Below are 19713 nucleotides of genomic sequence, written 5' to 3'. Positions count from 1 at the left end.
CAAGCGGGGGCCAATCTTCATCGTGGTGCGCGGGCCTCTCACTATCGCGGCCTCTCTTGTTGCAGAGCACAGGCTCCAGACGCGCAGGCTCAGTAGTTGTGGCTTACGGGCCTAGTTGCTCCGCGGCATGTGGGATCCTCCCAGACCAGGGCTCGAACCCGTGTCCCCTGCATTAGCAGGCAGATTCTCAACCACTGCGCCACCAGGGAAGCCCTGCGCCTTAATATTTAGGGTGTTTTTTTGCATCCCTACAGAACAATGTCCTCTCAATGATTGTGCTTCACATTCCCTGACTCTAGCATTTTCATGGTTTCTGCTGGCTCTGAGCTCCTGCTTTGTTCAATTAATTAAATTTAGGAATCATATTGTATTTCACTTGTGTTGTCCTGCTTATACCTTAGTGAAAGTCAGGACTTTTATTTAATTTCTTCCCTAACAGACAACTCACATAGGATTAGTTTGCATTAAATATTTTAGGAAAAAAATTGGAAATTAGAGTTAAATATTCTTTTTATTTTTTATTTTTTTCAACTTTTAAAAAAACTTTATTAACCATATAAATGAGATTAACTGCAGGTTTCTTTAGACCCAATATCTAAAACCTTAGACAAAAACTCACTAATCCATATTATAACTGCTAACATCCCTCTTCCAATCAAGTGTGGTCATGGGAGTTGAGAGACATAAAACAACACAACACCAAAATGAACTTAATGATTAGACATAAAATAAGCCAGTAATTAGAATAAGAATGGCTACCATGGAGAAAATCCAGAATATGTCTACTCTAACCTAATATTAATTGTAGTTAACTATCAGATTCACCCATTTTTAAAGAAAAATTCTATTTGTATTCCCACCAGTATTACCCACATCCTATATTTACTTTCCACTGTGGACTGACATACTAACATTAAATTACATTTAGACTCAGAAATGTTTATCACCTATCAATTTTTTCTTTTTTTTTTTCACACACACACTGTATTTTATTTTTACAAGCGGTAAATAGACTGGCACCAAGCATTGTAAATGGATGAACACAACAAAAGCAACAATGATTGCAATTACCAAACACGAAACACACTCATACTATGTCATAATATTGACATTCAGTCCAGTAACCCTGCACTGTAACAGCTCCTTTACTTTGCAGTGAAAATTGATTTGTATATTTTTGGCCTCTGAGTCCTTGTGGGATTTTTTTTTTTATTCAAACAGAAAGTCACAAAAATTATAATCATCCTCATCAGTTCACTCAGTCCCATGTAATTAATTTTTTTTTATCTTGATCTTTTATTAGCACTTTTATGAGTTCATCTGTTTTCCATTGGAGTTCTGAAAATGCTTATTCATTCAGTTCAGCAGTATAGTCAGTTACCAGAAACCTGTACTTGTCAGTCTTTTCCATGAATTCCTTGAAGATGAAACCCTTTTATAGGAACAACCAACTTTTAAAAATAAGATGATTTCAATGACTTTCATTAATAAGCACTTTCCTTTAACTTAATCACACAAGGATAGTACCATTTATTTCATTACTTAGCTTGTTCAGTCAAAAATTCTATAGACCAATATGTCTTCAATAAATCTGCTAATTTCTTCACCATCTCCTTCTGAAATCCTTCCCTATAGTATTCATTTAAGGAGGAGTAATAGTGGAAAAGTCACTGTTTTCAAGGACTTTTTGAAAGCCTGTTTTTGTAACAGTCATATCTCCCCACCTCTTTTTGATCAGTGAGATGTAAGATAAGATTAATAAGCATTATAAATAATTAGTGCTTACACTGCCTTTCACCAGCCATTACTGAGATGACCTTCCTTTCATAAATTGTTATGAACCAACTGCATAGTGAACATCTGCACATTCCTCTAAAATGCACTGAAGTATAATCCACAGTGTGGGTTATTTTATAAGACGGGCTAAGGAAATGGAACAGAATATTAAAGCTGGAAGGGCTGACAGAAACAACTCAAGTGAGTCTTTTATAAATTAAAAGAAAAATGAAGTCATAGAGAGGTAAGACGATTTTCTGAATTCCACACAGGCTGCTACTTAGATGCAAGGCTAATACCCCAATCTTTATCTTTCCACACCTACCTAGTTAGTGCTGATTTTTCCACCCAGAACACCAGCTGCTCAGTAGTTCATAACTTTACTCATAGGGTTGTTTTACCAAGGATCTGGGTGACTTAAATTTCTATTGAAGAAGTAAATGCTAATTACACTCTTTAAATGATAAGTGTCAACTATTCCCACTCTTATTACTGCTATTTGGTCTATACGCTCCATCCCTAGACACAAAATCTGTGATTAGAAAAATTTCTGTCCTACCAACTTAATTTGTTTTGGGATGGGCTGTGTGATTAGGTTTGGGTAGGCCCAGGACATAAGAGATCAAAACCCAGGAGTGATTCTGATCTGTAGACTGCAAAGGTCCTATATGCACTTCCTGCCACAGCAGGAAGTGGAGTGAACACAAGCTGACCTGGGTCTACAAATGCTTCCAGGGAGAGATGTAGCAACTGTCTGGGAGAAAGTGCCTGGTGTCTTTCGGACAAACAGTAAGGAAGAAGGAGCAGTGGCTGCAGATGAGGTGTGACAGTGAGCAGATCGCCAGCTAATCAGCACAATTGATCACTTCTGCAATCTTGGCTCAAGAAGGAAGCCTTCATTAGGATGTGGCCAGGTGAGATCTTCTGTCTGGGGTCTGTGGGTCCCAGAAAAGGAAGATTATCACAAGGAGAGGTGGTCTGCTGCAAAAACCACTGCTAGCCTGTAAATCAATCCATTTCTGTGAATGCACCCCTCTCAGACAGTGTGATTGTTTCCTTAGCACTGGCTCTGTATGTAAACATGTCATGGTTTGAGCACAAAACCACTGCTTCTGGCCCACTTTGAATGCATCTTCCAGAAATGATGGATATGTAGTGATATTTTATCTATACTCCTGCCTGGATCTGATTTGTGAGATGTTTTTAGAGGTTACTGTGGCTTTGTAATTGAAACTTTTTTCTCTGGGAAGTTAACTGTCCTTTCCACAGCCATTGTGGTTGCCTAGCAACGGGGGACAGCAGAGCAGTAACAGGGATTCTAAACCTCTAAGGAATGGGGATAGTCAATGTCTGTCCCATGGACAGGGTACCTCAGTGGGCCTGATTTGAGATGGGAGACTGTTATAGTAGGACATCTGTGGCCCCAGGGTATGAAACTCCAAAGAGAAGCAGGTGAGTTCCTAGCTCCTCCTGTTCCAAAGGAATTCATGGGAATTTATAGATAAAGTAGCCTTCACTCTGTGCTTCAAAGAAAACCTTTCCTTCATGTCTGAGGAAAACAACAGACAGACTTTTTCTCCTTTCCTGGAGAATGATCCCTTTCTTTGAACACTGATGTCTTCCCAGATCATAGGGCAGGGTTTGACATGCAGTAGGTGTTCAATAAATATTTGTTGAATGAATAAAATCTCCCTCACTTGCTCGTCTCAAAATCACATACTCACCCCAACCATTATACTGGTGTGGAAAGGGGGAGCTGAGCCAGCCCTTTTTCAGAACCACTGGAATGAAGTGTCAAGAAGAAGCTAGGTCATTCCAACCATCCCCAAACAAAAACCTAAACCAACTCTGGCCACAAATATGGAAGTACAGTTCACCTTTATAATCGATCTATATAGTTAATCACTAGGAAATTTGCATGTTGACAAAATATTCCTTTATCCTTAAAATGTGGAAATACCTTATATTTAGAATTTTCTTTTAAACCTTGAATGAGAGATGACCTTGCCTTTTCTATAGAAAGAGCTGTATCCTAGAAAATGGTGTCCTTGTGATATGTACACATGTAACTGTAGTTCTGTTTTGTTAAGATCTAAAATGTAATTTCATTACATGAAATGTGTGGGCCTGTTTTTATTTATTTTTAACCTTGTGTCTATGGTCCATAGATGATGTGGGAAATTCACAAATTCCTCCAAATTTTATGAGAAATGTTTCTATGTGCAAAGGAGCCTGTGACCCTCAAAAGAGTAACAATCTTTCCGAAGGAGGAAGTTTTTGGTGAACATAATGTTACCAAATAGAGGAAAAATGGCCTGTGATTAACAACTTTGAAATGAATAGCACAGTGTACCACCAGCAGGGAAGCCAAGTGGAAAGCAGGACTTTGCTCTCACTGTAAATTATCATTGGTGTTTCTGTTCTCCTGGCATATGGAGCTGAGTGTTCTGTGCAAGCATAGAGCAGGGCTTTGATGAAGGAGACAGTGGAAGACCATGATACCTTGGTTCACCTTTAGGAAGGTTCGATTCAGCTCCTTCAGTTCTAAGCAGGAACAAACTGGTCCCAAGTATCTGTTTGCCTACCCTACTTTCTCTCCACTCCTCTTCTCATGCCCTTGAGACAGACCTTCTCCATAGTTTATATAAACCAGATGGGAACTTGAGCCTATGTTGTCTAAGCCAGGGAGGGTTAGACCTTGGATGCAATTAACCTAGGGAACAAAACAAAGCACTTTCCCAGGAAATCCTCTCCTAGAAAAACTGGGTTCTCAATAGAACCAAACCAATTTTATTAAAATATTTATTCACATGGACTGGTGACTGATTACAACTCTAACATAAAAAAAAAGGGTAAAAAGTTGGGAGAACAGATATAAAGATATTTCACTTAAAGGAAGGAAATATTTATGTTCTCGTTGAATACTGAAAAAAAAAGCAACTATAAGGCTTATATGTCATATTATTACCCTCTGCCAAAAGAAATTTAAAGATTTGTTTCAGCTTTTCTATGAACCCTGAAGAAAACACTGCAATAAAAACGTTTCATAAATACATTTGTTAATTCTAATTTGTTTTCTCTCAAGGCTAATAGGCTTTCTAAAGCTTTTGTTCCCTTAATTATGGTACAACATGACTTACACTGTGTATTCTGAGTTACTATGGTTACTCTGAGGCCATGACTTATGACCTTTAAATATTATTGTCAGGCAGCCAAAGCTCCTTCACTTTTAAACTAGTAGTTTTGTTTCAGGCATTATTAAAAGAAGGTAGCTACAAACAGTACTTTTTTCTTGTCTATTTGTGGCACATCTGAATATGCACATGTATTGTACTCAATTTTCTTTTGCTTGGCTTCATTCAGTGACCAAATATTAATTTCTTGACAAGGTATAGTCCTTGTTTTCTGGGAGGTGTCACTGAGAAATGCAAAAACATAGGTAGACAAATAATTGTACACATCATGAAATGTAATAAGAACTATAAAAGACAGACATCCAAAAGCTGCTTGTGGACACAGAGGCAAGCAATAGTTCTGACTAGTAGGACCAAAGAGGCTTCAGGGGAGTCAGTTTTTGAGTCCTGGTGTGAAGAATGGGTAAGATTTTAACAAACAGAGATGACAGCATGAACATTCTAGTCGGAGGGAACACCTAAGAAAAGGATAAATACATTCCCTGGAACTAGTGGGTAGTACATTTGGTGAAAATACCAGTTTTGTGAGTTACATTGATAGAAGACAAAATCAGTTAGAAGGTAAAAGGGCCCACTTATTAGGGTTGTTGTCTTGTTCAAAGCATTTGTTGTTTTGCCCAGCAACTGTAATGATCAAAAGTGTGTTTTCCATTTCATGATAAAGAGGTACTGTCAAGTAGAAGACACCAAAGTACCAGGTTTTGCTGATTTAGGTATGATGCAAGAAAAGCAATTACATCTCTCAAAACCCCAGTGTGTCCTTCCACTAAGTGGGAATTTAATTAATTTTGTTGAAGAGTCACTGATTACTTTGTGAACATTTTAAATGGTTTCAATTTTTTTCAAGTAAGAGACATGTACAGAAATATGAGAATAAAATAATACACTCCTCAGGGAGAGAGTAGAATAGAAAATAATAAAAGTACCCCAGTGTCGTAAAGTAAGGCTTATTGGTTGGTAACAGTAGAATGAGACTTACTAAGATTGGAGGTTTATTAAGTCATTCATTCAACAAATATTTACTGACCAGTCTAGCCCTCTTCAAGATGCTAAGGATAGGGTAACAAAAAAACAGCAGAAAAAAATTCCCTGTCTTCAAGGAATTTATATTTTCTGTTGGGAGGCAACATAATAAATATAATAAACAAGTAAATTATATGTTAGAAGGTGGTAAGTACTGCAGAGAAAAATCAAGCAAGGTGATTTAAAAGTATATACGAGTGAGGAATTCAATTTTAAATGAAGCGCATGTGGTGGGCATGCCTGAGAAAGGGATATTTGAGCAAAGAAAAGAAGGAAGTGGGAAAGAGCCAGGTGGACAAGTGTGGATGAAGTGTTCCAGGCAGAGGTGATGGAAGCACAGTGAGGACGCCAGTGTGACTCCAGTGTTTGGGAAGGGAAGAAGGGTATGGAATGGAGTCCTACGGTTGGTGGGAAGGCTGAATGGCAGAGAAATCTGTAGGACCTTGTAGGTCTTTATATGGGCTTTGGACTTTATTCTGAGTGAAATGGAATCCTTTATTGGATTTTTTAGCAGAGGAGTGAAATAATTTTTCTATTTATTTATATTAATTAATTAATTAATTTTTGGCTGTGTTGGGTCCTTGTTGCTGCACGCGGGCTTTCTCTAGTTGCAGCGAGTGGGGGCTACTCTTCATTGCGGGGCATGGGCTCTAGTCACACGGGCTTCAGTAGTTGTGACTTGCAAGCTCTAAATTGCAGGCTCTAGATCACAGGCTCAGTAGCTGTGGTGCACGGGCTTAGCTGCTCCGCGGCATGTGGGAATCTTCCTGGACCAGGGCCTGAACCTGTGTCCCCTGCATTGGCAGGAGGATTCTTAACCACTGCGCCACCAGGGAAGTCCCATCATTTTTCTTATGGATAAAGTATATTGAAAATAGAAGGTAGGGGGCAAAGATGCAACCAGAGAGAGCCATTTAGGAGGTTAATGCAACAGTCCAGGTAAGAGCTGGATGGTAGCTTGAGGCTTGAAACAGTTCGTTAAAAATGAAGGTGGTGAAAATCGGCTGGGTACTGAATATATTATGATAGCAGAGCCCAGAATTTCCTGTTGGATTGGATTTGGGTTCTGAGACAAAACGGAAGGTCAAGGTTTTAGCCTGAGCAACAGGAAGGATGATGTCATCATCAACCGAGATGGGGAAGACTGCAAGTAGAGCAGATTTGGAGTAGAAATCAGGAGTTAGGTTTTAGAAATGTTGAAAGTGAGATGTCCATTAGACATCCTGGTGGAGATGTCAGGAAGGCAACTGAAAGAATGCATCTGGAATTCAAGGCAGAAGTCTGCCCTGGAAATATGTATTGGGGAGTGATCAGCATATTGATACTATTTAAATCCCTGAAGTTGGAGGAGTTCACCAAGGGAGTGAATGTGAGTAGAGAAGAGAGGAAGCCCTGGAGCATGCCAATGTTGAGAGTTCAGGAAGAGGAGAAAGAACCATCAAAGGAAACTGTGAAGGAGCAGCAAGTGGGATGGGAAGGAAGCCTGGGACCTTAGGATGTCCTGGGAGCCAAGTGAAGAAAGCATTTCAAGGAGGGACTGTTGAATCATGTCAAAAGTTTTAAGTAAGATGAGCTGTGACACATGACCACTGGATACAGTAATGTGGAGCTCACTAGTGAATTCAATAAGTGCAATTTCTGTGGAATGGTACTTGTGAGAGTCTGAATGGAGTGGCTTTAACAAAAAATAGGAAGAAGAATTAGAGACAGTGAGAATATAGTTTTGCTTTAATGGGAGTCAGAGTAATCAAGCAGAAACTAAAGGGTTAAGAGGGCTCAAGATGCAATAAATAACAGCATGTTTGTAAACTATTGGAAATGATCCAGGAGAGAAAGAGAAATTGATTGAGAAAAAGTATAGAAGATAAAGAATTCCCTAAGTCTGCTGTTTCATAGGATATTCTTTCCTCTCTCTCTTTTTTTTTTTTTTTTTTTTTTAGTTGAAATAAGATATTTTGCAGGTTTTCAGAACAGATTGTACTGTTTGGACTGCTTACTCTCAAGAGGACCTTTAAAGGCTATTTTATCTTCTTCAAGTAAAGTTTACATTCCCTAGTTTTGATTTCCTTTAGAAATGTTTAGAAAATGACATTGGGAGGAAACGCTTTAGAAAATATATCTTCAATGTTACAGCATAAAGATCTATTTGATGTGGGGTGTGTATGTGTGTGTATGAGTGTGTGCATGTCTGAAATAAAATTTTGGAATTCTGAACCCTTACTTTATTTCAGCACCACATCTGGAAGTTCAGAGTCAAATACACAACAAAGGAACAAAATATCGGTAAGAAACAAAGTTTGCATGATTTCCTTTTTTTAAAAAGCATTACAGTTAGTGAAACTGTAACTTCTTTAATGTTGATATTTTCCTAATATAGTTTCACTTTCACATTTTACTAGTAAACATTTAAAAAATAAAACATAGAATGTTCTTTTTCAAGTAGAAGGAGGTAAAGTGGCCAGAATGCCAACGAAGGGATGCTGCTGGGCAGGAGGGAAGTTGGTGTGGGGTGCCTGTCCCCATTTGTACTTGTGATCCCACACTGCTCTCTGTGGCCCTACACTACTGCAGACATCCTGGGTTATGTCAAAGTATTTGCCTGTATATGAGGAAATTCTGGAATTCAGACATGATATAGATTGGGTAACTCATCTTATTTGGTTTGTTTAGGCTTGGGTTTAAATCACAGTCTATTCCCGATATTCTCAGCTCATTCTCTTTCAAGTCATCCTGGGACAGCTGGGTCCTTTCTACAAAAGCCACTAGTCCCTCTCGAGGCCTCAGGTGACAACAGGGTAGGTTGGTGAGAAGTGTTGAAGCTGGGTGATAGGTTCATGGAGGCTCATTATACTAGTTCTCTACTTTTATGTAAGTTTGAGAATTTCCCTTTAAAAAGAAAAAATTAAGCCATCTATATGCCTTCGATTCAGTTTTAGTAAGTATCCCCTAGTCTCCACCCATAGACATTTCTGGAACAACTTTTTCAGCTTTAATGTAGAGGCAGTGTGGTATAGAAGAAAGACTGTAGGACTAGGAATTAGGCCCAAGTTTGCCACCTGCAAGCTGTGTGATGATACACAAGTCATTTAAACTCTCTGAGCCTTGTTTTTCCTTCATAGAATGAGGATGAGACTTTAATAGTCTACTTCAAATAAGATGTTTGGGATGTGAAAATGGTTGTGAACATATCTACAAGTGTATAGGTATATAGCTACTCGGAATTGATTCAGTTCAACCAGGCTCCCCTGTGGACCATGGGACCTCGCCTTTTGATTTCTCTATTTCTTTCTAGATTCAGCATTCTGTTTTTCTACTCTGATCCCACCCCCACATCACCAGCTAAGAACATTTGATCTAGTAAGGTGCATATTCAGAATCTCACTTCCACACAATTATTTTTGTTCAAGGTTAACATCTCTTTTCTAAGAGTTCATTTAATCTGGCCCCAGACAGACTGGACATATATCTCAAACCAACAATAATTTTCAGGAGGAGGGTTTTTGTTGAAGAAGTATAAATCAAAGGGAAACCAACTTAGATTAGTAGAATATAATTTTAATTAAAATTTTGTTTTCTAACTCTAGTGATAGTTTAATGTTATATTACTTTTTTTTCAGTGAGTTTTGTTTTATATAGTGGATCTACTTACGATTCTGTTGGCCAAAGAAAGAGTGTCCCTCACTGGCACTATATGAAAACATGTTTTCTCTGGTTAGTTGGAACACTTGAGCTAGTAGTTAAATTGGAGTTTTGGGGTTTCCCTGGTGGCGCAGTGGTTGAGAGTCCGCCTGCCGATGCAGGGGACACGGGTGTGTGCCCCAGGTCCGGGAAGATCCCACATGCCGCAGAGCGGCTGCGTCCGTGAGCCATGGCCGCTGAGCCTGCTCGTCCGGAGCCTGTGCTCTGCAACGGGAGAGGCCACAACAGTGCGAGGCCCGCTACCGCTAAAAAAAAAAAAAAATGGAGTTTTGGAAAAGGGAGACTTCAGCTCACCAGTCTCGGTTTACTGCCTTTCCTCTAACAATGCTAATCAATTAGTGCCCTAGAGGTAACCCTCTCCCTGGCTGCCTAAGACACTGAAAAGGACAAGGTGTCAATTACTACATTTAGGATTTCTGCCTAGGGCTCCCAATTAGCTTCCTGGAGTCCAGAATCTATCTCCTTTCAATTTACATTTCACATAGGTGGGAGTCCTGGGGCTTGAAGTAACTTGTTCTGCTCTAGTTACTGAATTCTTACATTTCTAAAAGAATGCATTTAACTCGAGGTAGAGGTTAGGATTAGGGCCCTGAAGGCCATAGGATAGTCATGATTAGTGCTGCCTCCTCACCCCACGACCCCTTTTAAGTCTTGAAACTGAAAGACTGGTCACTCAGCAGAACAGATTCTGCTCCATACCATGAGGAACCCAATTGCAGGTGGATCTCAGATACCTCTTTTATTTATTTTTATTTATTTATTTATTTATTTATTGGCGGTACTCGGGCCTTTCACTGTTGTGGCCTCTCCTGTTGCGGAGCACATGCTCCAGACACGCAGGCTCAGCGGCCATGGCACACGGGCCCAGCCACTCCGTGGCATGTGGGATCTTCCCGGACCGGGGCACGAACCTGTGTCCCCTGCATCGGCAGGCGGACTCTCAACCACTGTGCCACCAGGGAAGCCCTCAGATGCCTCTTTTAAATAGCTGTGGTGAGTTCTGTCAGAGAAGATTGGGATGAAGGATAAAAATCTCTTCAATTCTGTGAGGATATCGACCACCCAAGCAGAATGAAATACGCTCCACCTTTGTGGCATCCAGTCTCTGAATAATACCTTAACGTTTCAACTCTCCCAGTAAACTGTGCATTCTTCGAGCCTTTATTCATCTCTATGTCCCTGCAAGTCCCTGATACCAAAATGGCATTTGAAATAGAACAAATGGACTAGGTGACTGAGAGATACTGTCCCTCTGAATCCTTATAGCAGCAGACGGCGGTGGTTTCTAAGAATCATCACTGTTTTATGGATACTTTTTCCTCCTCCTCTCCCTCCTTCCCTCTCTTCTGCTTCCTCCTCCTCCTCCATAAATATTATTATTACTATTATTGCTACATTAGAAATTAAGAAATTTAGAGTCAGGGAGATTGAGGGAGAGTCCAGCTGTTGAGTGATGAATGAGTCATGTGCTGACTACAGAGTAAGAACCTTATGGGATATAGTCCAGTGAGAATTTACTTAGATCCACTTTTCAGGTGCCAGGTTGTCCCTGTTTATCTGGACCTTATACCTTTGGAGGATTAGAATATTATTTGAACCGTTGCCTTTGCTCCATTTTAACATCCTCAGACAGTGAACAGCTAGTGCTTATAAATCATCTCATTTGAAACTGTTTAGGAAATAAAAGTTCTATCGCAAGGAGGCGTGACCTGAACTGGATACCTGGCTCAGGGTTTCTCCCCTTGAACTATTCCTGAGAACTGTGACAAATAGAAATGAATGATGTAAAAACACCAGATGATCTTTGGTTATGTGGAGTGGCACATCCAAAAATGAGAGTGTGGGTATGAATTCATTAATGCTAGAATATGTATGAAGTATTTCACTCATTGCAAAACTAGGCTTGTTATAAAACCTTATAAGCCATTTAGTGTTCAAGTTGTAATTCAGTGATGGCTTCATTAAATAATTATTATTTTAAGTGCCAAAAATATTAAAGCACTTTAAAATTTTAATTTGTAAGGTCAAACTCATAGCACACTATATAGGAAGTCAGCTTTATAAAACAACCTTAAATTAGCTAAAAAATATTACATTTGATAAACTGGGAAAGGCAAGCAATGCCTTAAATTGTGTCAAATTATATAACTTATGTTCTTCTAGTACTTGGTATAATATAGTATTATTTTTTCAGGAAGCGTATATTTGGTCACATTTCTGATATTTCTAAATTTTAGCATTCTGAAATGGCTTTCAAAAGATTCTTCCCTTTGATGAGCAAACTTTCAAATCATTAGTGAATTACAGTTGTTAATATATCACTTGTGCTTTAAATGAACATTTTAAATGATTTAAAGGAGACGTTCCTATTTATCTTAAAGTGAGATCAATATAGAATTACATTTCTGTGTATATTTAAATATAAAGATTTGTTGCTGTTGTAGGAAATAGGTTATTTATTTTGCCACTCTAATAGGTAAGAAATATCTCAGAACTTTTTGTTTTGGATTTTGTTTCTTTTCTTTCTTTTCCTTTCTTCTTTCCTCCCTCTCTCCCTCTCTCCCTCCTTTCCATCCTTCCTTTTTCACTCTCCTCTCCTCTCCTTTCCTTAAGCATAAGTGACAAATTTAAGGTGTACAACTTGATGGGTTTTGACATATGTGTACACACGTGAAACTGACATCACAGTCAAGATAATGAAACTTTCCATCACTCCCAGAAGTTTCTCACGCTCCTTTGTAATCCCTCTCACTCACTTCTTCCCACCTCATTTCCAAGGAAGCACAATCTGTTTCACGTCATTATATATATTATTTTGCATTTCCTTGAGCTTCATATAAACAAAGTCATACAGTATGTACCCCTTTTACTGATGTCTGTCACTCAGTAAAATTATCTTGACATTCACCCATGTTTTAGTGTGTATAAATAATTCATTTTTATTGCTAAACAGTATCCTGCTGAACTGAATGTACCAGTTTGTTTATGCCTCCACATGCTGACATTTAGGTTATTTCCAGTTTTTGACTCTTTACAAATAAAGCTGCTATAAATATTCATGTACAAATCTTTGTATGGACATATGCTTTCTTTTCTCTTGGGTAAATACCTAAGAATGAAATGGCTGAATCACATGGTAGGTGTATTTTTAACTTTCTTAAAAACTGTCAAACTATTTTCCAAAGTCATAGTATCATTTTACATTCCCACCAGCAGTGTATGAAAGTTTTAGTTCATCCACATTCTCTCCAAGGTCAGCCTTTTAAATTTAGCCATTCTAATATGTGTGGTGGTATCTCATGGCAATTTCAATTTGCATTTCCTTAATAACTAATGGTGTTTGAGCACATTTTCATCTGTTTATTTGCCATCCTTATATCTCATTTGGTGAGGTATCTATTGAAAGGTTTTGTCCGTTTTTAAGTTGTACTGTTTGTTTCTTATCATTGGGTTTTGAGAGTTCATGTGTGTTTTGCAGGTATTTTCTCCAGTCTATGGTTAGTCTTTTCATTCGCTCAATAGTGTCTTTAAAAGAGCAAAAATTATTAATTCTGATGAAGTCTAATTTATCAAGTTGCACTGCCATGGATCATGCTTTTGCTATATGATCTAAGAAATCTTTGCCCAAGATCACAAATATTTTCTTTTTCCCTCTAGAAGTTTTATCGTTTTAGGTTTATACATTTAGATCTATGATTTACTTTGAGTTAATTTTGCCTGATGATGACTAACAGCTGAGTCTATCACCAGACATTTCCCTCCGATGAAGGCACTCCATTGCCCCAAAGTCATCCCCCTCCATGGGATCAACCTGCATCCAATAACTGGTTGATGCAAGGCTGCAAAACCTGGCCCCCTTCCTTTGAGGACAATTCTGAAGAGCCAGCCCAGCTCCAGAGCTCCCCTATGGAATAGGCTGAGGCTGCTGTTGCATTCCTGTTTCTTTCCTTCCTTTATAGGTGTTGCCCCCAAGAACCATTTCCAGTAAGACCTCTGTAGCCAGATCTCTCAGTCTGTGTCCCAGGGACTCTAACCCCATAGAATAACAAAATCAGAATAGGTCTAACTGAATGAATGAGGTTTTGGGAATGGAAATTCCTAAGAAATGCAAAGCAGCCATTGTGCTGTCACTGAGGGCAAGACAAAAGACTCCCCTGGTGGCGCAGTGGTTGGAAGTCCACCTGCCAATGCAGGGGACATGGGTTCCAGCCCTGGTCCGGGAGGATCCCACATGCTGCGGAGCAGCTAGGCCCATGTGCCACAGCTATTGAGACTGCGCTCTGGAGCCCACGAGCCGCAGCTGCTGGGCCTGCGTGCCACAACTACTGAAGCCTGTGCGCCTAGGGCCCGTGCTCTGCAACAAGAGAAGACACTGCAGTGAGCGGCCTGCACACCATGGTGAAGAGTGGCCCCTGCTTGCCACAGCTGGAGGGGGCCCACGAGTAGCAATGAGGACCCAATGCAACCAAAAAAAAAAAAAAAATAGTTGTAACGTTCATTTGTTCAATCTAAAATTTTTTTCCACAAAAGAACATGAATAGTATAGAAATTGAAACTTTACTTCTAGAGACATCTGCTAGTTATCTAGATAATATCTAACAATACAAACATTACTGTATCTGGGCAGGTAATGTTATCTCCCCAGATGTTGGGACTTGAGATGTTAGTTGGAGTTTCTACACATTGTTCAACCTCTCATATAACTACTTTCATATTGAGATCTTGTCATAAATGAGGGGCTGATCCAACATAATGCTTTCCTGCTCCCATCCCACTGTTGTCCCTATACAATCATCTCAAAGTTCACCTAGTTTAATAGTGTAAATTCTATAAGCAACAACTTCAACAGAGAGTTCAGGTCAAGCTGTACATAGAAAGGTAGTAGCGATGGAATCACTGGTGAGAAATATATTTTTTCCTTTGGCTACTATCAAGAAAGATCAAAACTTCATTAACATTTTGGAAGGTTATCCGTTGTAATTGGCTAATGGATTATCTTAATATTTTATTTTTCTGAGTAATTTATTTCTTCTTCACAATACCCATCCAAGATGGGAGGCAGAGGGACTCTATTCATCATAGTTACTAATGATGTTAGTAATCAGTTACTTAGTCATAGTTACTAATAAACTATTTACTATGGTAAATAGTTACCAATGAGTTATTCTGGATGGAAGCTTCACCTGGGAGTGCACTTCTGCAATCCGGGGCAGGCAGCAGTGAGAGGAGGGGCCAATTGCACAGAGAGTGCTCAGCCCAGAAGTTACACACACCACTTTTCCTTCTTTTTCATTGGTCAAAGAAGTCGCGTGGCCAAAAAGAACTTCAAAGGACTGGGCAAGTGAAATCGTACTATGTACCTAGTAGAATTTTGAGAAATGTATTGATGGACAAAGATTACAGCAATATAAGATTAAGTATAAAAATGGAAAATAATTAAACCAAAGAAAGCAAAAGGTATAGATAGATACAAAATAAAAGGATTACCTCCAGAATTTCTCATTTTAATAATAAGTTCTAGTTAACTTGAGAACAGAGGCCATAGAAAAGATCTTAGCTGTTTAAAATAAGATTGGCCAAAGAACTAGAAAGTGTCCTTTAGAAGATGATCCTTCATAAGCAGTTAGACAAGATGACCTATTTTGCTTTTAATTCTTCTGATAGAGTAAATGTGTAAGAAACAAAGGTTCAGAGAAATGGAGCTTTCTCCAACTTTTGATTAGAGTTTACTTCTTCAAAAATTTCACTCTCTTCTTCTTTTTTTTTTTTTTTTTAAGATGTTGGGGGTAGGAGTTTATTAATTAATTAATTTATTTTTGCTGTGTTGAGTCTTCGTTTCTGTGCGAGGGCTTTCTCTAGTTGTGGCAAGCGGGGGCCACACTTCATCACGGTGCGCGGGCCTCTCACTATCGCGGCCTTTCCTATTGCGGAGCACAGGCTCCAGACACGCAGGCTCAGTAGTTGTGGCTCACGGGCCTAGTTGCTCCGCGGCATGTGGGATCCTCCCAGACCAGGGCTCGAACCCGCGTCCCCTGCACTAGCAGGCAGATTCTCAACCACTGCGCCACCAGGGAAGCCCCACTCTCTTCTTGAACAAAGTTATGCATTAATGCACAAAGATGAAAAGATAATTGAGTCTCTGGAAATTCTATATCTCATAAGAAAACGTACCACTATTCCAACCCATATAGGAAGAATTTATAAATATTCAAAGTAAGTATTAGAACATATTTATAGCATCTATTACAACATAATGTCCTTCGTATATTAAGGTCTCATATAAATCGATGAGGAAAAGATTAGCCCTTAAATCGAAAATGGACAAAGGACACAAATTACAATTTATAAGAGGACATGCAAATATCCAATAAGATGTCCAAGCTTGCAAGTGTCCAATAAGATGTCCAAATAGAAAGCAAAGAAATAAAAAATTTTAAAACTTAGATATCATGTTTACCTGTAATTTTGACAGATATAAAAAGTATTAAAAACATCATTATTGGCAAGGGTGTAAGAAAAGTCTGATTCTCATGTACGGTGGTGGGAGGGTGAATTGGGGGGATGTAATCTTAAATATGTATCAAGTATATATTCTTTAAAATCCAGTACCCACTTTTTCCATTTATATTAATAAAAAACAAGTCCACAAAGATGCATAAATATGCTTATTACAGGGTTGTCCAATAGTATGGAAAATTGCATATACACATAGTAAAATTTATTGTGACCATTGAAAGTTATGGTAATTTTTAAAATTACAATTTGTGGAAAATGACATTCATTATTATTCAAATATAGTTACCTATGATATACTGTTAACTGAAAATGATCATAATTTAACCATATATAACCATGTATAGTATGAATCAATGTTTTATATGTTATGCATCTTCAGGTACACACACACAAGTCTAGAAGATTATACACCAAATATAGTGTCCTAGTCTGCTCAGGCTGCCATAACAAAATACCACAGACTGGGTGGCTTAAAAAACAGACATTGTTTGTTCACAGTTCTGGAGGTGGGAAAGTCAGAGATCAGGTGCTAGCATGATTGGGTCCTGGCTTGCAGATGGTTGTCTTGCTGCTATATCCTCACATGGGTGAAAGGGTGAAGGCAGGAAGGGAGGGAGGAAGGGGGGGGGAGGGAGAGAAGGTGACACAAGGAGAGAGCTCTCTGGTTTCTTCTTATAAGGTCTTTAATCTCATCATAAGGACACCACCCTGCTGACTTCATCTAAATCTAATGACCTCCCAGAGGCTCCATCTCCTAATAATATCACATTGGGAGTTAGAGATTCAACGTATGAATTTGAGGGCACCTGGAACACACACATTCAGTCCATAGTGACATGTGGCAATCTCTGGGTGGTAGGATTCTGGATGATTTTCGCTTCCATTTTTATACCTTTTATATTGTCTAAATTTGAGGGACATAATATATTGAAAAGTCACAGCCTAGCGATGATGCTCAATACATGTCTTTTTTCTCCTTCTCCTCTCTCATCCTTATAATATTGAAGTCCACTTATCTGAACATCTCTCCTCCCTTTCTCAACCTTTTTCACATTATGAGTTCCTGGAGGGTTGGGAATTTGATGAATTCACCTTTATCTCCAGGATTTAGCTCTGGACCTTACATATGAAAGGCACTCAGTCAATATGTGAGAGATTCTCATGTGTTTGTTATTGAAGAGCTGGACACATTTTTCAGTTAGGGAAGAAAATTCTCTTGAATCATATATTTAGTGCAAACGAAGATTAAATTGTAAAATATTTTAAAATTAAATGTAGTTCAGAAACATTCTTTGGCAAGGAGTAAGCCCTGTTTTGCCTGCCTCAAATGCCTGAGGAAAATGTTATAAATTCTAGAACAGTCTGCTTTCCCTAGGGGCTATTTCTACTTGGAATCTTTCTTAAAAAAGAAATATCTGTGTCCATGGTGGTGACTATATTCTGAATCCTATTAATTTTTCTCCTTCTGAATAAAGCAGCATTTGGCCTTGTGCCTTCAAATGTGTTCTTACATTCTTTTCTGATAATCACGTTACTGAAAATATACAAAAAGTCTCCCATAATACCTTTCTTTGTGACTGCTTAACATGTAATGCCGAGATCTAAATGGTCTAATCTCAGAACTGCTTTGTGGTAAAAACAAACAAACAAACAAGCAGTCTAGTACCCATAAGGTAACTTTCAAATTACTCAAGTTCTTAACCCTTAGTATACTAGGAAAATAGTCATCATCATTGACTACCTGAATTAAATAAACCCACCTAAATTTTTAATTTTTAAAATCATTTCCAAATAATTTACAGAAGAATAAAGACATAGGTTTAAAAAAAGAACCTCGTTAGAAATTTTGATCAGAATTTAAACACAGCAAATCTATTTGTTACCAAGTAAAACTTTTGGCACATAAATGTTATAAAATATGGCAGAATGCTGTCACACATCCCCTTAACAAAAGAGGAAAGTCCAGATTCTTGTCACAAAATTCTGTGTGATATAGCCTGTCTTGTATGAGAATACCCTATTTCCTTTTTTGTCCTTAGAGGTATGTTTTTCACTTACTGATTCATGACTTTGAGGACATTCATCTAAGTCTCTCGGTAGTCATGACCTGAAGATGCATAGTCTATTTCACTTACATGATTAATTCCACCACTTAGAGCTGCACTGTTGAACAGAAATATGTAATTTAAAAGCCATAAATGTAATTTAAAATTATATAGTAGCCACATTAAAAATTTTAAATAAACAAATAAAAGTAAATTGTAATAATATATCTTATCTATCCTAATATATTCAAAATACTGTCACTAATATGTAATCAGTACAAAAATATATTGAGATCTCTCATATTCTCATATATTGTTGTACTAAGTCTTCAAAATCTCATATCTATTTTATACTTACAACATGTCTCAATTCAAACCAACCACATTTCAAATACTCAAGACCACACGTGGCTGGTGGCTACTGCATTGGACCAGGCTGGTCAAGAATGTTACTGTTCACATTCACTTTCTGATTTGTCTAAGAATTGTGAAATGTATGCCTCTGCCAATTTTCTTGTCTTTGGGCATTATGGATGAAAAAAGAAAAAATTAGCATCCTCAACTACATTAATGAAAGAAAAAATGTGCTATAAAAATGATGTTTTGTCAAAAAAAAAAAAAAAGATGTTTCGCTAGTGGAGCCCGTGTTGTGAGGGGGAAGGGAAGGAGATGGGGTGGAGTGACTGAAGGCCATGCTGTGATGGTGTAGCAAAGAGTCCCTCTCTGTAGGAAACAGACACTGAGAGGTTCAGGGTGATGGGGCATAAGGGCACAACATAACTCACATGGAAAAAGAAAAAGTTCTCTGTATTCCAGCTGCTCTCTAAGTGTGTTATTTGTTTCAAAATTTGAAAAATTAAAATAAAGCAAATTTAAAAAATGGTATCTCCCCTTTTGTACCTTGAAAAGTGACATCATGCTTTTAACAACACAATAAGAAACTGAAGGATGATTATTAATTTTGCTAAGTCATAGTTGGAAATACTCAATGAATAATGATAAAAATAATTCCTAGGATGATTAAGTAGCAATATATTTCAAATATAGGGAAAACAAGATCACTGAGATCCCAGAAGATATCTTGGATTACACAAAAGTCTCCAATGGATCTGTATGATAATTATAAGATAGAATGAATTTTATTCTATTTAAAAGAAAAAATATGTATATGTATGTATATATATATATATATATATATATACGTACTTTGTAAGACCTCTAAGAAAGAATAAAAGCCATGAAATATAGATTTTTATGAAGAGGATGGCTCAAAAAAAGAAACTCAAAACTACATTCGGGTCCGATAAACTCTGATGGTATACTGAGGGTTAAATTTCACTAATTAAACAGTATGTGAGGAAAAATTTCAGAGATCCATTTTTTAAAAGTCCTTCTTTCCTTTTCCATAAGCATCTATTTCACATGACAGCTTTTCTGAAGTTTTCTCCTCAAAAGTTCTT

At 38.1% G+C, this 19713-nt stretch overlaps 1 protein-coding gene across 1 annotated transcript in view; it reads left to right on the top strand.

The window, feature by feature from the left end:
• Nucleotides 1-3133: 3133 nt before the first annotated feature.
• CCDC192 (coiled-coil domain containing 192) overlaps nucleotides 3134-19713 on the top strand; it is a gene marked incomplete at both ends in the record, with an annotated part of 201962 nt that continues 185382 nt past the window's right edge. Inside the window, 3 exon segments of the mRNA XM_079703822.1 lie at nucleotides 3134-3157; nucleotides 3161-3228; nucleotides 8225-8276. Of these exon segments, the coding sequence (XP_079559948.1) occupies nucleotides 3134-3157; nucleotides 3161-3228; nucleotides 8225-8276 (144 nt within the window).

The sequence above is a fragment of the Hyperoodon ampullatus genome (genome assembly GCF_949752795.1).
Source record: "Hyperoodon ampullatus genome assembly, chromosome: 4".
Lineage (NCBI taxonomy): Eukaryota > Metazoa > Chordata > Mammalia > Artiodactyla > Ziphiidae > Hyperoodon > Hyperoodon ampullatus.
This window is presented reverse-complemented; position numbering and strand designations above follow the sequence as displayed.